The sequence below is a fragment of the Phoxinus phoxinus genome (assembly GCF_949152265.1).
Source record: "Phoxinus phoxinus genome assembly, chromosome: 16".
Classification (NCBI taxonomy): domain Eukaryota; kingdom Metazoa; phylum Chordata; class Actinopteri; order Cypriniformes; family Leuciscidae; genus Phoxinus; species Phoxinus phoxinus.
The window spans coordinates 33949949-33969900 of NC_136891.1; the positions used below are offsets into that span (position 1 = coordinate 33949949).

General features: G+C 40.5%; 2 protein-coding genes across 3 annotated transcripts in view; both read right to left on the minus strand.

Annotated features, from left to right (window-relative positions):
• The window catches only part of armc2 (armadillo repeat containing 2), a 37437-nt gene extending 35981 nt beyond the window's left edge, over nt 1-1456 (minus strand). The window contains exon 1 of the mRNA XM_079584605.1: nt 1437-1456. The gene's annotated coding sequence lies outside the window, so the exon portion shown is untranslated. The remainder of the gene's footprint in view (nt 1-1436) is intronic.
• A 6951-nt stretch (nt 1457-8407) lies between these two features.
• Nucleotides 8408-19952, minus strand: part of foxo3b (forkhead box O3b) — a 51192-nt gene continuing 39647 nt past the window's right edge. For both annotated transcript variants that reach the window (XM_079584610.1, XM_079584609.1), the window contains exons 3-4: nt 15389-16827; nt 8408-14116 (exon numbers count right to left, since the gene is read on the minus strand). In XM_079584610.1, coding sequence (XP_079440736.1) covers nt 15403-16827 — 1425 coding nt within the window. In that variant the 3' untranslated portion in view covers nt 8408-14116; nt 15389-15402. The remainder of the gene's footprint in view (nt 14117-15388; nt 16828-19952) is intronic.

Genomic DNA, 19952 nt, shown 5'->3' on the forward strand with positions numbered 1-19952 from the left:
AATAGAGAAGAAAGTAAGTTCTCAACTTGGATAATTAAGGTCCGGCACTTTTAGGCCGGCCCGGCTGTTGTAGATCTAATGCCGCTTAGCATATTTATCTGTGTTTGATCCGTGGAAGTAGGATGGAGGAACAAACGTGGCTGGGAATGTCACTGGGCGCTGTTCAGATTGTCATGCCTCAGTGGAACAAGTAACCAAATCCCAGAATACATTGCTGTTAGTGTGTCTTCCCAACACATGCTCAATCACTTGTTCTACCTCGCTTGACACAAATAAAAATACATGTGTGTCGTACCAGACACATTTTAGTCCGCTCAGCATAAATAAAAACACATGGGCAAGCGTACACTGAGCCAGGATAGATTGTGTGTGTGTGTGTGTGTGTGTGTGTGTGTGTGTGTGTGTGTATACATATATACAATTTTTATGTTAAAACTTCTGTAGCATTTTGGAATTAACATGAACATAAATTTAGGCGAGTTCTGTGTTGTGTTTAGAAACAATTGTTGTACTTTCTAATTTCTAAATCTAACATTATAATTTGCTGAGAGAAAAGATTGTGAGAACAAGCAGCTGACATTGCCATTTTCTTTTCTAACAGTGGCTTTGATTATGACGCTGTGACGACAGATTGACTGCTGTCTCTCTGAGCTCTGAGTGGTGCTGTACATGTCAAACAACTATAGTAATGACTCCAGTTCCGGCTGCACAAGATACAGTGCAGAGCACGCTAGGCTAAGGTAGGTGAACGGTCACGGGATGGAATTTGAGGTTGAATGTATAGTGATGATAGGAGTGACAGAAATTAACTTTTCTAATGAGGGGTGATATTTACACTTAAAGGTGAACTATGCAGGTTTTTTACCTTAAAGCGGCACTCGGTAACTCTAGCCACCGCTTTGCTGATTTTCTCAACGAGCTCCCCCTACAGCTGCGGTGCGTATATTTTTCACATCACTGTCGTAAAGTCACTTGCAGCGCGCCGGCGCACTCCTCCCCCTTTCTACCGCTGCTCATGTGCTTTTGTTATGGTCGGAGCCGGTGTGGTGAACAAATGAGTCCCAGACGCACCAACTTTATCGTGTGGAGCATGTCTACCGAGGTGGGTTATACATCATACACAGTATCATTTAACATTGACATGTACATTTTGTATTCCGTAAAGCAGTCTGTGTTTCTCGCTCTTTCTCGCTCGTTCTCGCTTCTCACGAGACTTCCTATTTTCAACTTACCGGGACGTTAGTCCCAATGTTGCAAGGCTGGTTTTCCGCCTGGGAACGCTGGGGGGAGCGGGGAAAGTAACCATTCTCACCAGAACAGATTATTTAACCATCCAAATGATTTCTAAACGAATTTATTAAGTTGAAAAAGTTACCAAGTGCACCTTTAAAGGGATAGTTCACTTTGAAATTAAATGTTGGTATGTTTTAGCTTACCTCGAGGGCATCCAAGATGTCGGTGTCTTTGTCTCCGCAGTAGTTTCAATTTTGATTGTTTTAGGTCAAACCGTTCTTGTCTGTCAGTCATATAATGCAGGTGTATGGTCACTGTCTCCAAAAGCATACACAGAGAAGTCCAAATTAATTGATGGCCTAAGACACGAAACAAGCGGTTTGTGTGAGAAAACGAACAGTATTTATATCATTTTATCTCTTTTACACAACCACGTCCATCTGATCTGCGGGCGTGCGCACTTCCTGGTGTTACAGTTACTGTCGCTATGTCCGACAAGCTACGCCACTCTCACACACACCATGTTCTCACGCAGTGAAAAACACATCATGGAGCAGAGAGACACTGACACACACTGACAGAGACAGACCAGATTACTTTTGATATTAAACAAAGTCTCACCTTTCAAATTTGGTAATTTTTTTTAAAGAAATGTAAACAATAAATAGCGTTTTGTGTCTCTTTAATGTGTGTGACAGATCGCTGTGTCGCCTCAGTTAAAGCCGCTCGTGAACCGATCATCTCTTCCTTCTAGTTCATTTATAGCATCAAATAAACATGAATGAACATCGGAAGGAATGTTGTTTTAACCGCGGAGAGACGTCAGTACACTCCGCTTCTCAAGCTCAAATCCTCCCATGTTAATCTACTAACTCTCCTGACCGCTGCGTGCGGACAAAATGGCGGATGGCGAAGTGTGATTGGTCAGATCACCTGTCAATCAAACTCCCTGTGAAGGGTCAATTGTGCTGATATTCAGGAAAAACAGCACTTTTGGGTTTTAAAAAAACGAACAACTTATACAGGGTAATTTTTGCCCCAATATCTTGAATTTTGGTGACATTTTTATTACCCCAAATGCCCATTAATTTCCGACTCTGGATGATAGTATCCTCAACTGTGACTTGTGTCAGTGCAACACCCCTCTGACACACTCCTAATGAAGTGCAGGACAATATTGTCACACCCTGAGCCGAAAAAAGTCCCATTTTATCAGCCCAGCTACACCTATGTGCACATAATGTAAAGGTATAATTAGACTAATACACACTAATAATGCTGTTTGATAATTGGATGGAATGTTCCAGTCATGGAATGTTTGTTTATTGCAGTCATGACTGCAGGTGATATGATGTAGTGCTGTCACCTGACACGTATTTACAGTATGTGGATGAATACTGTACATGTAGTCAGCCAACACTGATAGTCTGGTGCAGGACTTCCTTTTAATTATTATTTTCTGAGGTTTATCTGAGGATTTTATTGGATGTGAACACAATGGGAGTCTTTGTCTTTGTTTATTGTGTTTGTGGGGTGCTACACTACTGTTTGCCTTCCCCTGACCCAAGATTGATGTAGGTACAGCCCTATTCCCCCTTCACTGCTGATTAGAAGGTTCCCCGAGGACTGTCATAAATGTGCTTTATCTATTCTCTCTCTCTCCTTCTTTCTCATCCCCCCGTCTACAGTACATTACTCTGTGATTTTATTCCCATGCTCATGTCCGTGGGTCTGTATGCTCTATAATGAATAGAATCTACTGCTCTCATCTGGCCTGGGAAACAAAGAGATATGTGTGTGTGTGTGTGTGTGTGTGTGTGTGTGTGTGTGTGTGTGTGTGTGTGTGTGTGTGTGTGTGTGTGTGTGTGTGAGAAGGGTCAGGGTGAATATGTCTATGTTATGCGAGAGATGCACATAATGGTGCTAATAAATCATGACTTCGGCCCATTTTCCTTTCGTAATCATGTCAGAAATCACCAAGGGCTCAGATTGTGTACAGTAGATTATCTCTCGATTGTCTCACAAAGCATAGGGACTCATTTATTCTGTCTCGGTGACAGAGAGAGGTTGTAATAAAAGAAAGGGATAGTCCAAGAGAGAGAAAGGTCACCGAGAGATGAAAGGAATAGGAGAAAAGGATCGGTTGGTGGAGGATCTTTGTTGGACATTATAACATTATCCAGTGCTGGCTGTTTCCTTCTCTCTTCCCTGACGTGTGTGTGTGTGTGTGTGTGTGTGTGTGTGTGTGTGTTTGTTTGTTTGTTTGTTTGAGAGAGATGTTTTATGTACGGATGATCATCTTGGATGGTAAATATTTAGGAACCTCATCTAAATATATGATTTAAAACGAATTGTAAGATCTACTCTGATTCTCGTTAAAATATAACTTTTACAAACTCAATGTTGTAACGAAAATTTGTAGCATAATCCTCACAAAATGTGCCAAATAAAATCACTTGTGACAGGTGCATTTTCTCAGATCCCTGTTCTTTGTAGAAATGCAAGGAAAAACATCAAAATAATTCCATTATGGCACAATTTTGGACTGTATATGGCTTTATATGGCATAATACCGCCTTGACCTCTTCACCTTTACGCCAAATAATTCATCAAATCAAACACATGTTGACTACATGAATATGATGTAGGCAATAAATCGAGACTAGACCACATTAAAGGGGTAAAGTATGATTTGACTTTTCTAACTGTAGTTAGTGTGTAATGTTGTGTTTTCTAACTGTAGTTAGTGTGTAATGTTGTGTTTTCTTACTGTAGTTAGTGTGTGATGTTGTGTTTTCTAACTGTAGTTAGTGTGTAATGTTGTGTTTTCTAACTGTAGTTAGTGTGTAATGTTGTGTTTTCTAACTGTAGTTAGTGTGTGATGTTGTGTTTTCTAACTGTAGTTAGTGTGTAATGTTGTGTTTTCTAACTGTAGTCAGTGTGTAATGTTGTGTTTTCTAACTGTAGTTAGTGTGTAATGTTGTGTTTTCTAACTGTAGTTAGTGTGTAGTGTTGCTGTTTGATCATAAACAACATCTGCAAAGTTACAACGCTCAAAGTTCAAAGCAAAGGAAGATATTTGCTTTTAAAGAAAAGGACTACAACAAACGGCTGGTAGGAACTACACGACATTCCTCCGGGTTAGTGAGATCGCCAACCCTATAATTTACATAAGCCCCGCCCCCTGAACACATAAGCCCCGCCCCCTGAACACATAAGCTCCGCCCCCTGAACACACAGTCCATGTTGAGAAGAGGAAGAGTTGCTGTAGTCGAGCACATTTGTGAGTCAGCTCAAACTTTAGCATCCATCTTTTCACACGCAATAGAAAGTCACTCTGTGTGCGTCTCACAACAGTTCCTATACGAGCGGTTTATAGATTAGCATGACAGAATATGCTAATTGAGGATATTTAACTCCACATCAGCAACATAAACTCATCAACTAACCAATCAGAGACGTCCTGTTGCTTCTACATGTCGTCACTTCTTCTTGAGTCTCTCCATCTTTATCTGACTCCGGTTTAACATTAAAGGCTGAACAGTTTCTGTCATTAGTGTGTGTGTGTGTGAGGTAATCGCAGCTGCTAACACACACAAGCTCTTGTAGCTCCGCCCCCTGTGCCGGGAGCAGCAGCTCATTTGCATTTAAAGGGCCAGGCACAAAACGGTGCGTTTTTGTAAACCCTCAAAAAGTGACTTTAACATGCTATATAAAAATATCTGTGGGGTATTTTGTGCTAAAACTTCACACACACACACTCTGGGGACATCAGAGATTTATTTTACATCTTGTGAAAATGGCATTTTACCACCGCTTTAAACATTATTTACTTCTTTCTGAGATGCGGCACAGGGCAATAAAAGAGGATGAAGCTGTGGCTGCAATGACTACAGATCCACAGGATCTCGTGCTGAGCAGTTAGATGTTGTGTGAAGAGAGCTAATGCACAGCTGGTTGAGTAGATTGATGTGTTCTCCACTTAAGGATTTCTGTGTCTGCATTGATTTCAGGTTCTCACTGATCACAGGACTGCACATTTCCCTGTCCATTCATCATGTTGTCTAATGGTTGTCTCTCCATCACCTCCACCTTGTTCTCCTCTCGCTTTATCTCTCTTGCACAGACCCATGAACAGTTGCATTTTCCTTTTCATTTAGCCATATAGGTGTTTAAACTCTGAAATACTTCTACTGGGACAGTGTTATCTTGGTTTTGGAGATCTGTGTATGGTGCTTTAAAACACGAGATGTGCTACAGTGCATCCACTAAAGAAGAAGAAAGAAAGTCATCTACACTAATCACTAATTGACTCATTAGCTGTTGAATGAGTTGACCATCCCGACTCTAAATGCGGAGTGTGTATGCATGCTTCTGTACTGTGTGTGTGTGTGTGTGTGTGTGTGTGTGTGTGTGTGTGTGTGTGTGTGTGTGTGTGTGTGTGTGTGTGTGTGTGTGTGTGTGTGTGTGTGTGTGTGTGTGTGTGTGTGTGACGAAGCCTAAAGGTGTCTTCAGTCACAGATCCCACAATGCTGTACGTCACATTGCTTTGAGCCAGATTGTATTCTACTGCCTAATGGATAGTGAACCCGAGATCCCACACACACACACACACACACACACACACACACACACACACACACACACACACACACACACACACACACACACACACACACACACAGGCTCTCTCTCTTCTTGTTTCTCTGTCTCTCGTTTACCATGTCACACTATCCCTTCAGCAATGACATCACCACACCACATCCCAGTTCTCGAATCCCCATGTCATCAATCTCTCCTCCCAGTTTGACCGGTCAGACCACAGCACGACAGGTCTGGCCTCACCTGAGGAGTCGGAGGTTTAGGCATTCATGGCACGCTCTTGATGCCCATTGGCCCTTTTTAGCCCACATTATTTGTTGTGTACACACAAATGCACTATTATAAAACAATGCCATACACACCTAATTGCTCATACTGTTACTTATGTCATCATCGATATTTTGATATACTCACACGTTTTTTTTATGGTGTTTTATCTTATATTTATATTTAATTTCAGCTTTATTTCGATTATCAGGGGAGAAAATGTAATAGTTTTATTTTTAGTTTCACTTGGGTCTTAAAGGATTAGTTCACTTTAAAAAAAACGTTTGCTGATAATGTACTCACCCCGATGTCCTCCAAGATGTCCATGTCTTTCTTTCTTCAGTGGAAAAGAAATGAAGGTTTTTGATGAACACATTTCTCCATATAATGGACGTCAATGGGCCCCAAACGGGTCAAGGTCCAGATGACAGTGTCAGCGCCGCTTCAACGGGCTTTAAACGACACCAGACGATGAATACGGGTCTTATCTAGCGAAACCATCGTCATTTCACAAATAAATAAAAAAGTTTAAGTTTTATAAGCACAAGCGCTCGCCTTGCTCTGTTCTGTGATGCGCGTTCGTGACGTCACGTAATACGCAGTTACGCTGTAAAGGTCTCGCTTCTGTGAAAAGTAAAACATTTCTGTCCTGACGAAAATGTTCTTTTAGGCTTTTTAATATTCCAACACCAGGATACACACACGAGATGGGCATTTTAAACGCTAAACTGACACAAAGACATTTGAATATGTGTGTATGGTCCTCCTTCCGCACATCTGTAAACACTGACTCGTCAAGCGTGACCTTTACAGCGTAACTGCGTATTACGTGACGTCACGAACGCCATCACAGAACAGAGCAAGGCGAGCGCTTGTGCTTATAAAACTTAAACTTTTTTATTTATTTGTGAAATGACGATGGTTTCGCTAGATAAGACCCGTATTCATCGTCTGGTGTCGTTTAAAGCCCGTTGAAGCGGCGCTGACACTGTCATCTGGACCTTGACCCGTTTGGGGCCCATTGACGTCCATTATATGGAGAAATGTGTTCATCAAAAACCTTCATTTCTTTTCCACTGAAGAAAGAAAGACATGGACATCTTGATGACATCGCGGTGAGTAAATTATCAGCAAAAGTTTTTTTTTAAAGTGAACTAATCCTTTAAAACAAGATTTATTTTAAATGATGAATTTTGATGAAGAAGACTTACTTCTGTCAGCATACTGTTTCCACCATAGATATACATAATAAAGGCTAGATGTCTTGTCCGCGCTGCTGGCCAATGGATGTTGACGTCCGCACTTGGCGGCCATCTTGTCACAGTCAGCTCGCTCACTGTGTTTTAATGGTGCATGCACTTTTTAAATAACCATAACTTGCTCAATTTTCTACTGATTTTCAAACGCGTTGGTTTGTTATAAACGTCAGAGATGTAGTTATGACACTGCAAACTTATAAATAATTATAATATTATATATTTCAACATGTTCAAGAATTATAGCCACGTTAATTATTTGTAAGAAACCAAACCGTTTGTAAATCCGTCAAGATTTCAGTGAGATAAGAGTATTTGTGTTCGTGCAGATCACTCACCGTACATCAGGAACCACAGAGCCCGCCAGAACGCTTGCCTGTGACAAGATGGCCGCCGGTGATGACGTTAGAGACTCCGCCGTAAGACATCTAGCCTTTATTATGTATATCTATGGTTCCCACAGCAAACAGCACACCTTGAATACACACACCTCTGATCCACAGTATTGGCAAAACAGATTTGCCCTTAAAGTTATGTAACAACCCTTGACCTTTAGATGTAATGGCCCGTGATTGTGTCTGTTTCGGTGGGACAGATTCCAGACATTTCTTATGGCTCTATGAGGGAGCGACAGTCAACAATCTCTATTGGCTGTTAAGCGTGTCACATGTGACGTGTGTATATATATATAAGCCATTTGTGAACTCTTTTATATATAGAGAACATGCTATTAAAAATAAATTGAACAACCAAAGTACCAAAGTCCAGTTGATCAGGTTTAAATGAGGCTTTATATATTGTCATTGCACCATAGGGAACATGCCAAGGTTCAATGTAATATTTGACAAACGTAATAACTGTTTAAAGAGGTAACTGGAAAAAATAAAATTCCAATGAAAGCTACAAAATACCCTATATGAGTCTGGAAGTTTTTTAAAACACCAAATCATTAGTGGGAATTTTTAGTTAACAGAAATGCATCATGTTGGGACTTATTGAAAGTTTAATTGGATCAAATTTGAAAATAACTTAAAACAACAGCAGAGACATATAGCTCAACCAAGCTTTATTTACATGCGCACCATTTCTTATACAAACTAGATTACAATTCAAAATGGAGTACACAGGAAAAATACTCACAAACATCTAGTAGAGAAGCCATAAGATAAGAGGGAGGAAGGCGTGGTAAAGTGTGCAAACAGTGGTATTTTCTGATTATCATGATAAAACCTGTAATGTTTGAGGATCTGAAATGGTCATCTGAGAGAAAAAAATGGTTTTGTGTAAGAAGAATACATGCAAGGCAAGTTTTGAGACAGAGAGAATAGTGTCTCTGAAATAATTTACAAGGTTCAGCTGTCGTATATGCGTGATTTTTCCAATTCATTGCATACTGGATATCATCAGTTACAATGTGAGTTTAAATAATAAATATGATGAAAGCAGAAGATTCAGGGTGTGGACTCATGGTGTAAAGCAGGTGTGTCAAACACACATGTACAATTATGCTAAAACATTAGCATTCAAATTATATCCGTTGTTTTGTAAAAAAATTATCTAAACGCTTTATTTTTCACTGTTGCATGTTCTTGCATCTAAACTTTTCTTTTCATGTCAATGTTGTTAGATAATTATTCTCGAATTTACACATTTGCAAGCATTTTATCGAAAGGTGTGTGAAATGATTACATCTGCTCTCATTACACGTTATTGGTTATTCGAGCAGAATGCAATTAATTCTGGACTTTGTTCGTTTGTGAAGTGCATGCACTTAAAAAGCGAAATGCATACAGTAACATTTAGTTTGACACCCCTGCAACCATGCCTGTCCAGCTCCCCATGTAACATTTCCATTATTTTGTTCAACACGTGGACTTTTGAACGATATATTTGTATTATCACTACATTTTATAAGTATAGCAGGATGTATAATAATAATAATAATAATTTATTTTGTATAGCGCCTTTAAAAGTAGCTTTCTCAAAGCGCTTTACAGACAAGCATAACAACAATTGAATAAACACAATGAAGATACAATAAAAAATAAAATAGAATAAAAAAAATAAACACATAAAATCAAGTTCAGGTAAAAGCAATCCTAAAATAAAGAGTTTTAAGAAGAGATTTAAAAGTCACTAGTGTATTTGCTTCCCTGATGTTGGCCGGGAGAGAATTCCAGAGCTTAGGAGCATAGACGGAAAATGCTCGGTCACCCCACGTATGAAGCCGTGTCTTCGGAACAACCAAAAGACCACTCTGTGAGGAGCGCAGATTGCGACGTGGTGTGTAGGGGATTAATAAGTTAGTCAAATACTGGGGTGCCAGATTGTGCAGAGATTTATAGGCCAGCAAAAGGATTTTAAAATCAATACGGTACCTAACAGGTAGCCAGTGCAGGGACTCCAAGACCGGGGTTATATGGTCCCTGGCCCTGACCCCAGATAGTACTCTAGCAGCTGAATTTTGAAGATATTGCAATTTATCCAGTGATGATTTAGATACCCCAGCTAGAAGACCATTGCAGTAGTCAATGCGCGAGAAGACAAAAGAGTTTATCAACTTCTCAGCTACCGAAAAGGACAACATAGGACGTAGCCGGGCTATATTTCTGAGGTGATAAAAAGATGTCTTAACTGTGTTCTGGACAAAAGGCTCAAATGACAGTGTGGCGTCAAATATGACACCCAGATTTTTTAATTTGGTCTTAAACTCCAGTGCAACACCATCAACAGACAAAGTAGGAGACCCAACCTTTCGCAGTTGATGTGGAGTTCCAAGGAGCATAACTTCTGTTTTTGAGCCATTTAGAGACAGAAAATTATTGGACATCCAAATCTTTATCTCAGCAATACAGTTAGAAAGATGCCCAACGTTCACTTGCTGACCCGGTCTAGTATGTATATAAATCTGTGTATCATCAGCATAAAAGTGATAGTTAAGGTTGAGCGATTGTAGTAATTGACCAAGTGGATAGATGTACAAACTAAAGAGTATGGGACCCAAGACTGACCCTTGTGGAACACCCGTATGAACAGAACCAACTTTGGACCTATAACCACCCATAAAAACAAATTGACTGCGGTCAGTGAAATAGGACTTAAACCAGTCAAGAACAGTCTCTGACAAGCCAAATACATGTTCGAGGCGATTTAGTAGTAGGGCATGGTCAATAGTGTCGAAGGCTGAGCTGAGATCCAAAAGAATGAGAATGGACGTAGAGCCGGAGTCGGAGGCAATCAGTAAGTCATTTGCGACCTTCACCAACGCAGTCTCAGTGCTATGTAATTTTCGAAATCCTGATTGGTGTGGCTCAAATAGTTTATTTTCGATTAAGTGTTTGTTTAATTGAGCTGCAACCACACCCTCCAGGATTTTAGACAGAAACGATAGATTTGAGATTGGCCGATAATTTAACAGATTACTCACATCAGAATTTTGCTTTTTTAAAACGGGAGTAACCGCAGCAGTTTTAAGTGCTGCTGGCACCTCCCCAGTTGACAGAGAGTCATTTATTATAGCAAGGACTGAGGGACATAAAGGACCAAAGCAGGATTTAAACAGGCCACCAGGCACGGGATCAAGTATGCAAGTGGTAGCTTTCATACTAGAAACCTGGTTGCAGAGCATCTCAGGTTTTAGCAAAGTAAATTTGGATAAAGGAATGCCAGAGAACCTAGGAGTATTAACTGTAAGATCGGCAGACTGCAAGGAATGGATATTTGTGCGAATATTGTAAATTTTCTCACTGAAAGATTTGAGAAACTCATTGCACAGCCAGTCAGATGGAGTCAGAAAACTGACACCATCTGCTTTAAGCAGACTATTAATTGTATGAAAGAGCTTCCTGGGATTGCTATGATTATTATCAATAATGTTTGAGAAATAGGCAGATCTTGCAGTTCCAATGGCTACTCTGTAGTTTGACAAGCAATCTATCCAGGCCTGGTGGAACACATTTAAACCAGAGTGCCGCCATTTTCGCTCTAATTTCCGACACATAGCCTTCTGTATACGCAAGTCACCATTATACCAGGGGGCTGACTGTGCATAAGAAACATTACGTGTTTTTATGGGTGCAAAGATGTCCAAGTTGGCTGTAAGGACATTATTAAATACTGAAATTTTATCCTCAAGAGGAGCAGAAGACATGTCAACTAAAGAGGAGACAATCGAGTTTGCAAAGGTAGCATGATCAATTGATTGCCATTTACGGAAAGAAATAGTTCGTGAAGTCTTTCTACTAGAGTGAAATGTCTCGATATTAAAAAGGATAGCTAGATGATCAGAAAGACCAGCATCCACAACTGAGAGATTAGAAAGAGATGAGTCATTTGCAATAATTAAATCTAGTGTGTGTCCTTTACAGTGAGTGGGGACATTTACAAACTGAGAAAAATTAAAGCAGTCCAAGAGTGATAGAAAATCCTTGGCCAAGAGACAGGCTTTCTGATCTACATGTAAGTTAAAATCACCCAGAATCAAAATTCTCTTAAATCTGACGGACAATATAGAAAGAAGATCAGCAAACTCGGACAGAAAGTCCTTATTCAGTTTAGGAGGTCGATAGATAGTGACCATGGCAGAATGGAGAGCAGAGTGAGTATCAGACACATTTAGAACAAGACATTCAAAAGTTTTAAAAGGAGGAACGGACACAGGGTGAATCTTGTATTGCAGTTTGTAAAGAACTATAATACCACCACCTCTACCTGTAGTTCGTGAAACGTCAATGAGTCCGAAGCCCGCTGGAGTCAGCTGATTAAAAAGAAAACCATCGTCCTGTTTGTGCCATGTTTCCGTGATGAAAAACAAGTCCAGCTTCTTGTCCATGATAAAATCCGCCAGCAATAGAGCTTTGTTGTTTACAGAGCGCGCGTTTAGTAGCGCGGCTTTTAAAGGGCTTGTAGACGCCGCATCACAGTAATGCCGCTCATACGGCAGAGCAGAAAAGTTAGTAAGATCAACCCCGGAGGAAGACAGTCTTGTAATCCTTCGCCGGCAGTTCAAAACTGGGATGGAGGACGACGAGGAAGAGATGTAACTTCGTCCTGTGCTCCGATGAATATACCGCTTGGGCCGCAGTAATCCAGCCCTGTCACAGTGGTCATAGGTGTCCCCCGACAGATAGTAGTTCCGCTTCAGAGATAAGAGCTGACGAGAGGTGTACTGTAAGGCCATGTTCGTTAAAGCCTCGTCTGCACCAGCTCCCAATAAGCCAATCTGTGAGTCCACAGAGCCGTTAAAAAGCAACCAGGCCAACACCAAGAAAAACAATTTCCCGGCAACCATGAAGAAAGCGCACCGCATCACAACGGAGAGTATACATATATATGCATTGCACACACGATGCATATGTACATTTACATGCATGCATACATGGAAGTATGCAGTGAAGGGTAACCCTCTCTGGGGACAGAAACACAGAACATTAGGATTTGTACATGATTTGTGATAATAGTTGAGCACAATAAAGACATTAATAAACTGACATCAACACAGGATGGATTCCTGTTGCTTCATCTCCTTACAGAAGACTGTTGTTCATATACAAATGTTCATAAAACATTTCTGAAATTGTGTACAGCCAGGTTGCAGTTAATTCAAGATGAGGCCCTGATGTTGTAATGGAGACCCCACTCTCCCCTGAGCAATAGTGATGCATTTTGCATACAGAGACAGAAAAGTCCCCAAATTTCACTGTGTCTTTTGTGATTTTGGCTGCCAGCATCTCCTACATTTTCAAGTAATTTGGCAAATGTACAAAAGATAGCTTATTGGTTTTGCTCAGTAAAGATTGCTTCCAGAGGAAAGGCCCATCCACCATTGAATGTTGCCATGATGCTAATCACTAATCCTAATCAATTATGCTATGTCCTTGTGGCCAGGGAAACACAGATGGCCTTAATAAAGGACAGGGATCAACACTGATCATTTAGCACCTGGTATGGCATGGAAATGTCCACAATGCAAGTTAATATTTATTTATTCATTACTTTTGGCTACATTTATATGCGAGAAGTCCAAACATAGCTTTGCTGGCTAAAGAAGACGCCTCCACCTGCTAAGCTTTCAATCTTACCACTGTTTTTTTTTTTTTTTTGTACAGTTACAGACGGTACACACAAATTAATTACTCCTTATAAGGTTATATTCAATCACGAAAAATGTATTAAGTATTATTATTATTATGAGGCAACTATATTTCAGATTGGGAACTAACTACTGTATGGTAACAGTGAATTAAAAACAAAACAATTGATGAAGTGCACTGTCAGGCTACTCCACCTGTGCTCGGACATGTTCAGCTCAACTCTTAGTTGTACTCTTATATTGATCAATGACTATACAGTTAGTGCTTAGAGGATAACCAATCGTTATACAAAACTGTGATGGAAAACAGAGCGAGACCCCAGCCAAGAAAACTAAATTCATGACAGAAAAGCTACAACAGGCCTATTTAAACAATTCATTTTTAGATTACTTCACTTCTAACAGTGGGATGTTTTCAAACATTGCATAATGATCTGTGAGTTCACTGTTAGTTTGTGTTTGTGTTTCTCCATTGGGCAGTCTTGTGTTATAGCCTGGGTCTGCTTTTACAGATGGACCTGTAAACAGGCGTATCATCCAGTGCTTGTTCGCAGACGGCAATCTTGGCAAAGATTGACTTCAAGTCTTTTGGATGTTTTTTTTTTTTTTTTGCAGGTTTCTTGTAGTTGTTATTTTATTATTTGTTGTTTTCTCTGCAGTTCTGAACCTAGAGAGAAAGACAAAAAAAGTATTGCTTTGTATTAAATAAATGTAATAAGATGAGCAAAACACATCCTGAATAGTAATAAGGAGCCGTTCACAAAAAGTGGTTTTGCATTTCACTTTTCTAGGTACATATGCACTAGACCATCGGTTCCCAACAGGGGGGTCGCGTCATATTTTGAAAAGTTTTGAGCAATGAGCATTAAATAAAAGTCCTTTATTTCTGTTCAAAATTTACCAAATGTATATAATGAGCGAGTTCATCATGAATCCATTTTCCAATCCGTGTTTTTGTCTTATCCTGAGCCACTGGTACTCCTATAATAAGTGTTTACATTGGGACTATTTTACACGGGTTCGGATGTGGAGTAGCCCAGGCCCTGCGTGACTCGTCATAGACGTACACAGAGAGAAGTAGTTCCGGCTACAATGTTCTTCCGAAAGACTCATTATTCTGTTAATAAAGTTTATTATCGCTCGCTATAGCGCCAAAAGCGTAAAAAAAAAAGCCTCACTAATAACATGCAAGTATTGATGTCCCAGACAGCAGTCATTTAGTAATAGCCTATATTCTTTCTTTGTTTTACCTACACACCAGTGTGAATATTTTTGTTATTGCATTTCAAATAGGGCCAATGTATAGGCTACTCCTAGGCTTACGTTTTTAAATTAGAAAGGGCCTACTGATGTTTTTGTTATTGTATTTTCAATATTATAGGCTATTATTTGTGCATAAACATATCTGGTTACAGTAAACATACCGTTTGTTTGAAAACAACATATTTTGTCATCCTTGCTGCAAGCTTACAAGAGTGATAATATCATTAAATGTGAAGGGGGTTCTAAAATATTTTCTTGGGAAAAAGGGGTCTCAGACAAAAAAAGGTTGGGAACCACTGATCTAGCAGAATGTCCAAGCTGTTGTTTTCCATACAATTAAAGTGAATAGTGATTCCACAGAAGAAAGTAAGTCATACAGGTTGGGAACCACTGCACTAGACGGATGTCTTTGACCTTTGCACTTGCATGTTTTGCAGCTTCTCGTGCATGACACACTGTTCTAAAAAAATGCAGCGCTTAAGTTAAAAAAACGGATTCTGTGTGAATGGCCCCTTACAAAATGTTTATTTTCTGCATTAATTGATCTAAAAAACACCAACAGTCCAACTATATTGAAACACTCATTTCACAGAAACAAATTTTTTTGTTGGTCTTTATGTCTTTTTGTTTCTCCATGGCATGGACAGCTATGTTTAATCACTTTATGTTGGCTCACCTAAGCGACCGCCTTCAGCCAGGCACCCAACTTTGATTCGACTGTTTTGTCCCGGTGAAGTTTCCCACAGGATTCAGACTAACAGCGTTTTGCACCAATGCATCAAAGTTAAAATCCAGTCCATCAGAGTCCATTAGCTCAGAGCGGATTATGGAATCCACATCGCAATCCAGACTGCCGTTAAACATGTCCAGGTCCAAGTCTGAGGGAAAGCGATCCGTTCCTGAGGGGTGACCGATCCCTACCCCGTTACTTCCATTCAGGCCGGAGTAAAGCGATGTCTCGCTCATCAACACCGAGGGCTGTGGCTGCAGGTGCTGCTTTGTGGAGACTAAATTATTAGCATCATTAACTAGACTTTGCGTCCTGTTGTTGGAGAGGGAACGCAAAGCACCCTGGGAATTGGACCCCTGATGGTGTTGCTTGTTCTGGAGGTGTCCGCTCCGCCCATTGAGCACAGAACTGAATGAGGACATCATGGGGTCATTACGAAGCATGAGGCCATTGCGAAGACGGGAGTTTTGAGAGGTGACGGCAGTGCTGGCCTGTGAAATAAGTGGGTCGGACTGCGTCATCATAACGTCACTGTGACTGTGTGAGATCAGTGAATCAGAATTTAGCAGCTCCTGAAGTGAGTTTCCAAAACAAGAAACACTAGAAAATGTTGTTTGCTTGTTCTCCTGGATGGTCTGCATGGGCGTCTGACGCAGGGCTCCTGCTGGGGGCCCGAAAATGGGGTTACTGAATCCTCCGGTGGTGTTGCTCACGGTTTGGGGTGATGAGGAGCTTGGGGGCGATCCGGTGCTCTTGGAGCCAAAAGTGAAATTAGAAGAGCCTTGAACAACCTGCACTTGTGTAGCGATGTTGTCCAACAGATCGACCATTAGGTTGTCCGCCTCGTTGAGATTCATTGTGCCAGTCAGGTCAGCTAGCCCTGGAAGTTCAGCCGGGCACGGTTTGGAGTTTGATGAAGATGACGAGGGAGGAGAGAGACTGCTGGGGCTGGAGTACAGCATTGGGGACAGGGGTGGGCCATCCGGGACTTCATCAAGCTCCGGATTGGCTAGAATAGGTGACAGGCGGCCACTCAGGGTGCTAGCATTGGAGTTAGTTCGCGAGCGGAAGTCAGTCCAACAGGATTCTAGCTCATCGCTGCTCCGGGAAGTGGGACTTCCAGGCCACTTGGACAGGCCACCAGCAGACACGTTCTCCAGCGAGCCCTCCTGGGCGGCCTGCAGCGCGGCCTTCTTCTTGGCCGCACGCCCACGAGCCGTCTTGGTGTACTTGTTACCATTGTCCATGGAGACTGCACGTCGCCTGGGCGCTTTACCTCCCCGCCCCCCTTCAGGATTGATCATCCACCACGAGCTCTTCCCAGTTCCCTCGTTCTGTACACGGATGAAGCGGCTATGCAGGGACAGGTTATGCCGGATGGAGTTCTAGAAAGAGAGCAGAGAGCAGAGAAAACAGGTGGTTATAAATCATTCCATTACACACACACACACACACACACACACACACACACACACACACACACACACACTAAACAGGGTACATGTGATCACAAGTTCAAAAGCTAAAGTAAAAACCAAGCACGCATTAAAAAGTGATGTCAATACTCTGCATATTGATAGCGGCTCCCTGATGCGCCGCAAATTATAGGCAGAATGTGTGATTGCGAATTTAAAAGCGAAACTAAAAAAAGCGAGTGCGCATTCAAAAGCCCCCGACCACCCTCTGTGGTAATACCGGAGTTGTCGCAAGTTTATATATCGATGTGAAAAGTTTCTCACCGTGACATCCTTAGTACATACCGTATTTTCCGGACTATAAGTCGCCCCGGAGTATAAGTCGCATTAGTCATAAAATGTGTCATGAAGAGGAAAAAAACATATATAAGTCGCACTGGACTATAAGTCGCACTGGACTATAAATCGCATTTATTTAGAAATGTATTTCACAAAATCCAAGACCAAGAACAGACATTTAATCTGGAAAGGCGAGTTATTCAGCTCCACAACAGCACACAGAACAACAGCTGAATAGTGTCCGGTGTGTTAGCGTAACACATTAACAGTTATTCAGCGACACAACAGCACACAGAACATATACCTGAGGCTGAATAGGCTAAACTAACATTAGCCAGCGAGTCCAACAAGTTACCGTCAGCAAGTTCACCAAGCTCCCGATCTCATCCCACAACACTGAACTCTTCATCCTCGGTGTCGCTTCTGAACAACTCCGCTAACTAGAGCGCCCTCTCGCGGCTGTAGACGGTAATGTTTTCTCTTGGTTCATCTCAGTCAGTATGAATTAATTTTGATGTATAAGTCGCACCTGATTATAAGTCGCAGGACCAGCCAAACTATGAAAAGAAAAGTTTGACTTATAGTCCAGCAAAATGAGACCTACTGGTGTCACAAGTCAGCTTTGTTGAGATGTAAAGATCTATACAGATCATGCAGACACTTGATATAACGTACGAGAGACTAATATAGTTCTCCAACCCATCTCATGCCAACTGAAGAACTGGTTCTTTTCAGTGCTAATGAATAGGAAACCAAAATTGAAGCCATTGTGTATTACAAGTACAATGTGATCTCGAGAGGTTAAAAAAGCACAATGTGCAACTATAGTAACTCAGCAGAGGAAACGTTTTACAGCCGGTAACCTTGGCAGAACAGACACGTTACATTTCTATAACATTATCTTTTTCCCCTCAATAATGCAGTGGGATATGCAGAAGTCAATAAATGCTAAACATACACATTCTAATTACAATGTGCCTTGATATTTATAACTATCACAGCTTAGTTCATGTTGAGGTCACATTTTTAAACTGAAGTACCCCGTCTTATGACTCACAAGATGTGTGTGTGTGTGTGTGTGTGTTGAGCTATGATGAGCGATACCACGGAAACCGGTGTTTACAGTGCCAAGTCCCTCTAGAGATTAATGACATAATGTTTGTGTGTGTGTGTGTGTGTGTGTGTGTATGAGTGAGAGGGAAAAGAGGCGTAAGGGTATGACTAAAACCTCAATGGAGCAGCGTGTTGTGAATGAAGTCATTAAAACCAATTCATTTTCTTCCTCCACTTTTCTGCCACACCTCTAAACAAACTCGTGGCACTGAAACCAAAAACAAACTTGTGCCGTTTACACCAAACGCAGAACATTTTGTCCTGTCTTTCCAAGCATATGCCTTCCTTATTTCCACTGCTTCTTTCAACTTTCACTCATTGCGTAACCCTGCTCTAGGTAAGGCCCCCAGGAGAGGATCTTAATAAGTGTTTATTGAGTGCCTATGCGTGTTTTGATTGTCAGAGTATCAGTGTCTTTGACTTTTCAGAGCTCCACTGCCCTTGAACTATTTAATTTTTATTTGTGGAGGAAGAAACCTCGGCTCAAACTCAAACATAACAGTATCTATACACATTACACTCTCAATAAAATAATGCTCACTACGCCCCACATACAAACTATAAGATGAAGTGCAAAGCACACACTTCAGTAAACCGTAGATGTATACTGTCGGTCAGAAAACACATACCCGCACCTGAAGCTAACGGGACACTAACTATTTTTTTTTTTTTACCCCTTATATTGCCATTACATATTATATTACATATAATACAGTAATATCCTATACTAAACCTAAACTAATCTTGACAAACTATATATCATTTGAAAGCTTACAATCTCTAGTTTACATATTTGGTGACTGATTTTCTAAATAAATTACAGAGGAATTTATCAATTTGCAACAAGAATATGTTCATACTCCTGAGGCGTGTTCAGACCTTTATTTTGAAATAGTGATGAACATGAAAAATCATGAAAGAATGGTAGAAACCTAAGTTTGTTTTCATGCCAAGAGTTCAAAAGATAGCATCCATTCAATTCTTTTAGAAAAAAAGGTCTGAAAATGTTTTTAATATAAAGAAAATAACAATAGATTCAGCATTAGTGATGTGTCAGCGAGCTATAATGTACATACGTGATCTTTTGTGTTTCTTAGAGGTTGAATTCATTTCAAAATCTGCCAAACTTTCAACACTACTTCTGAATAGGATGTCTACTTCATAAATTGTATGAAAATTGTAAAAATAATGGTTCAGACTCAAACCACATATGGAAATGGAGGCGCCCTTATATGGGCAGTAATGTCCACTAGTGGAGAAGTGTGGTACTGCGCACAAACTACATCTCACTGAACGCTCATTTTCTCAGATATCAACCTAACATTGATTTTAAACACAACTTGTTCAGATTTTTGGCTTTGATTTTTGTTTTTTTTTGCATTTTTAGAGTCCACCAGGTTTTGAAAATATATATTTTATATAAAATATGAATAATACAATTTTGAACATTGTACATTTTCATAAACTCAAACTTCTATAACTTTTTTTCTGTTTAACTTACTTAATTTATTTCACTTCTACACAAATCTGCCAAATATCAAATCTGCTGACATCTATATTCTTGACATCAATATATTGACATCAAAGCATTCTTGAATTACAACCATTTAAGTTCGGAATGTGCATTTTCATGTCTATTTAAA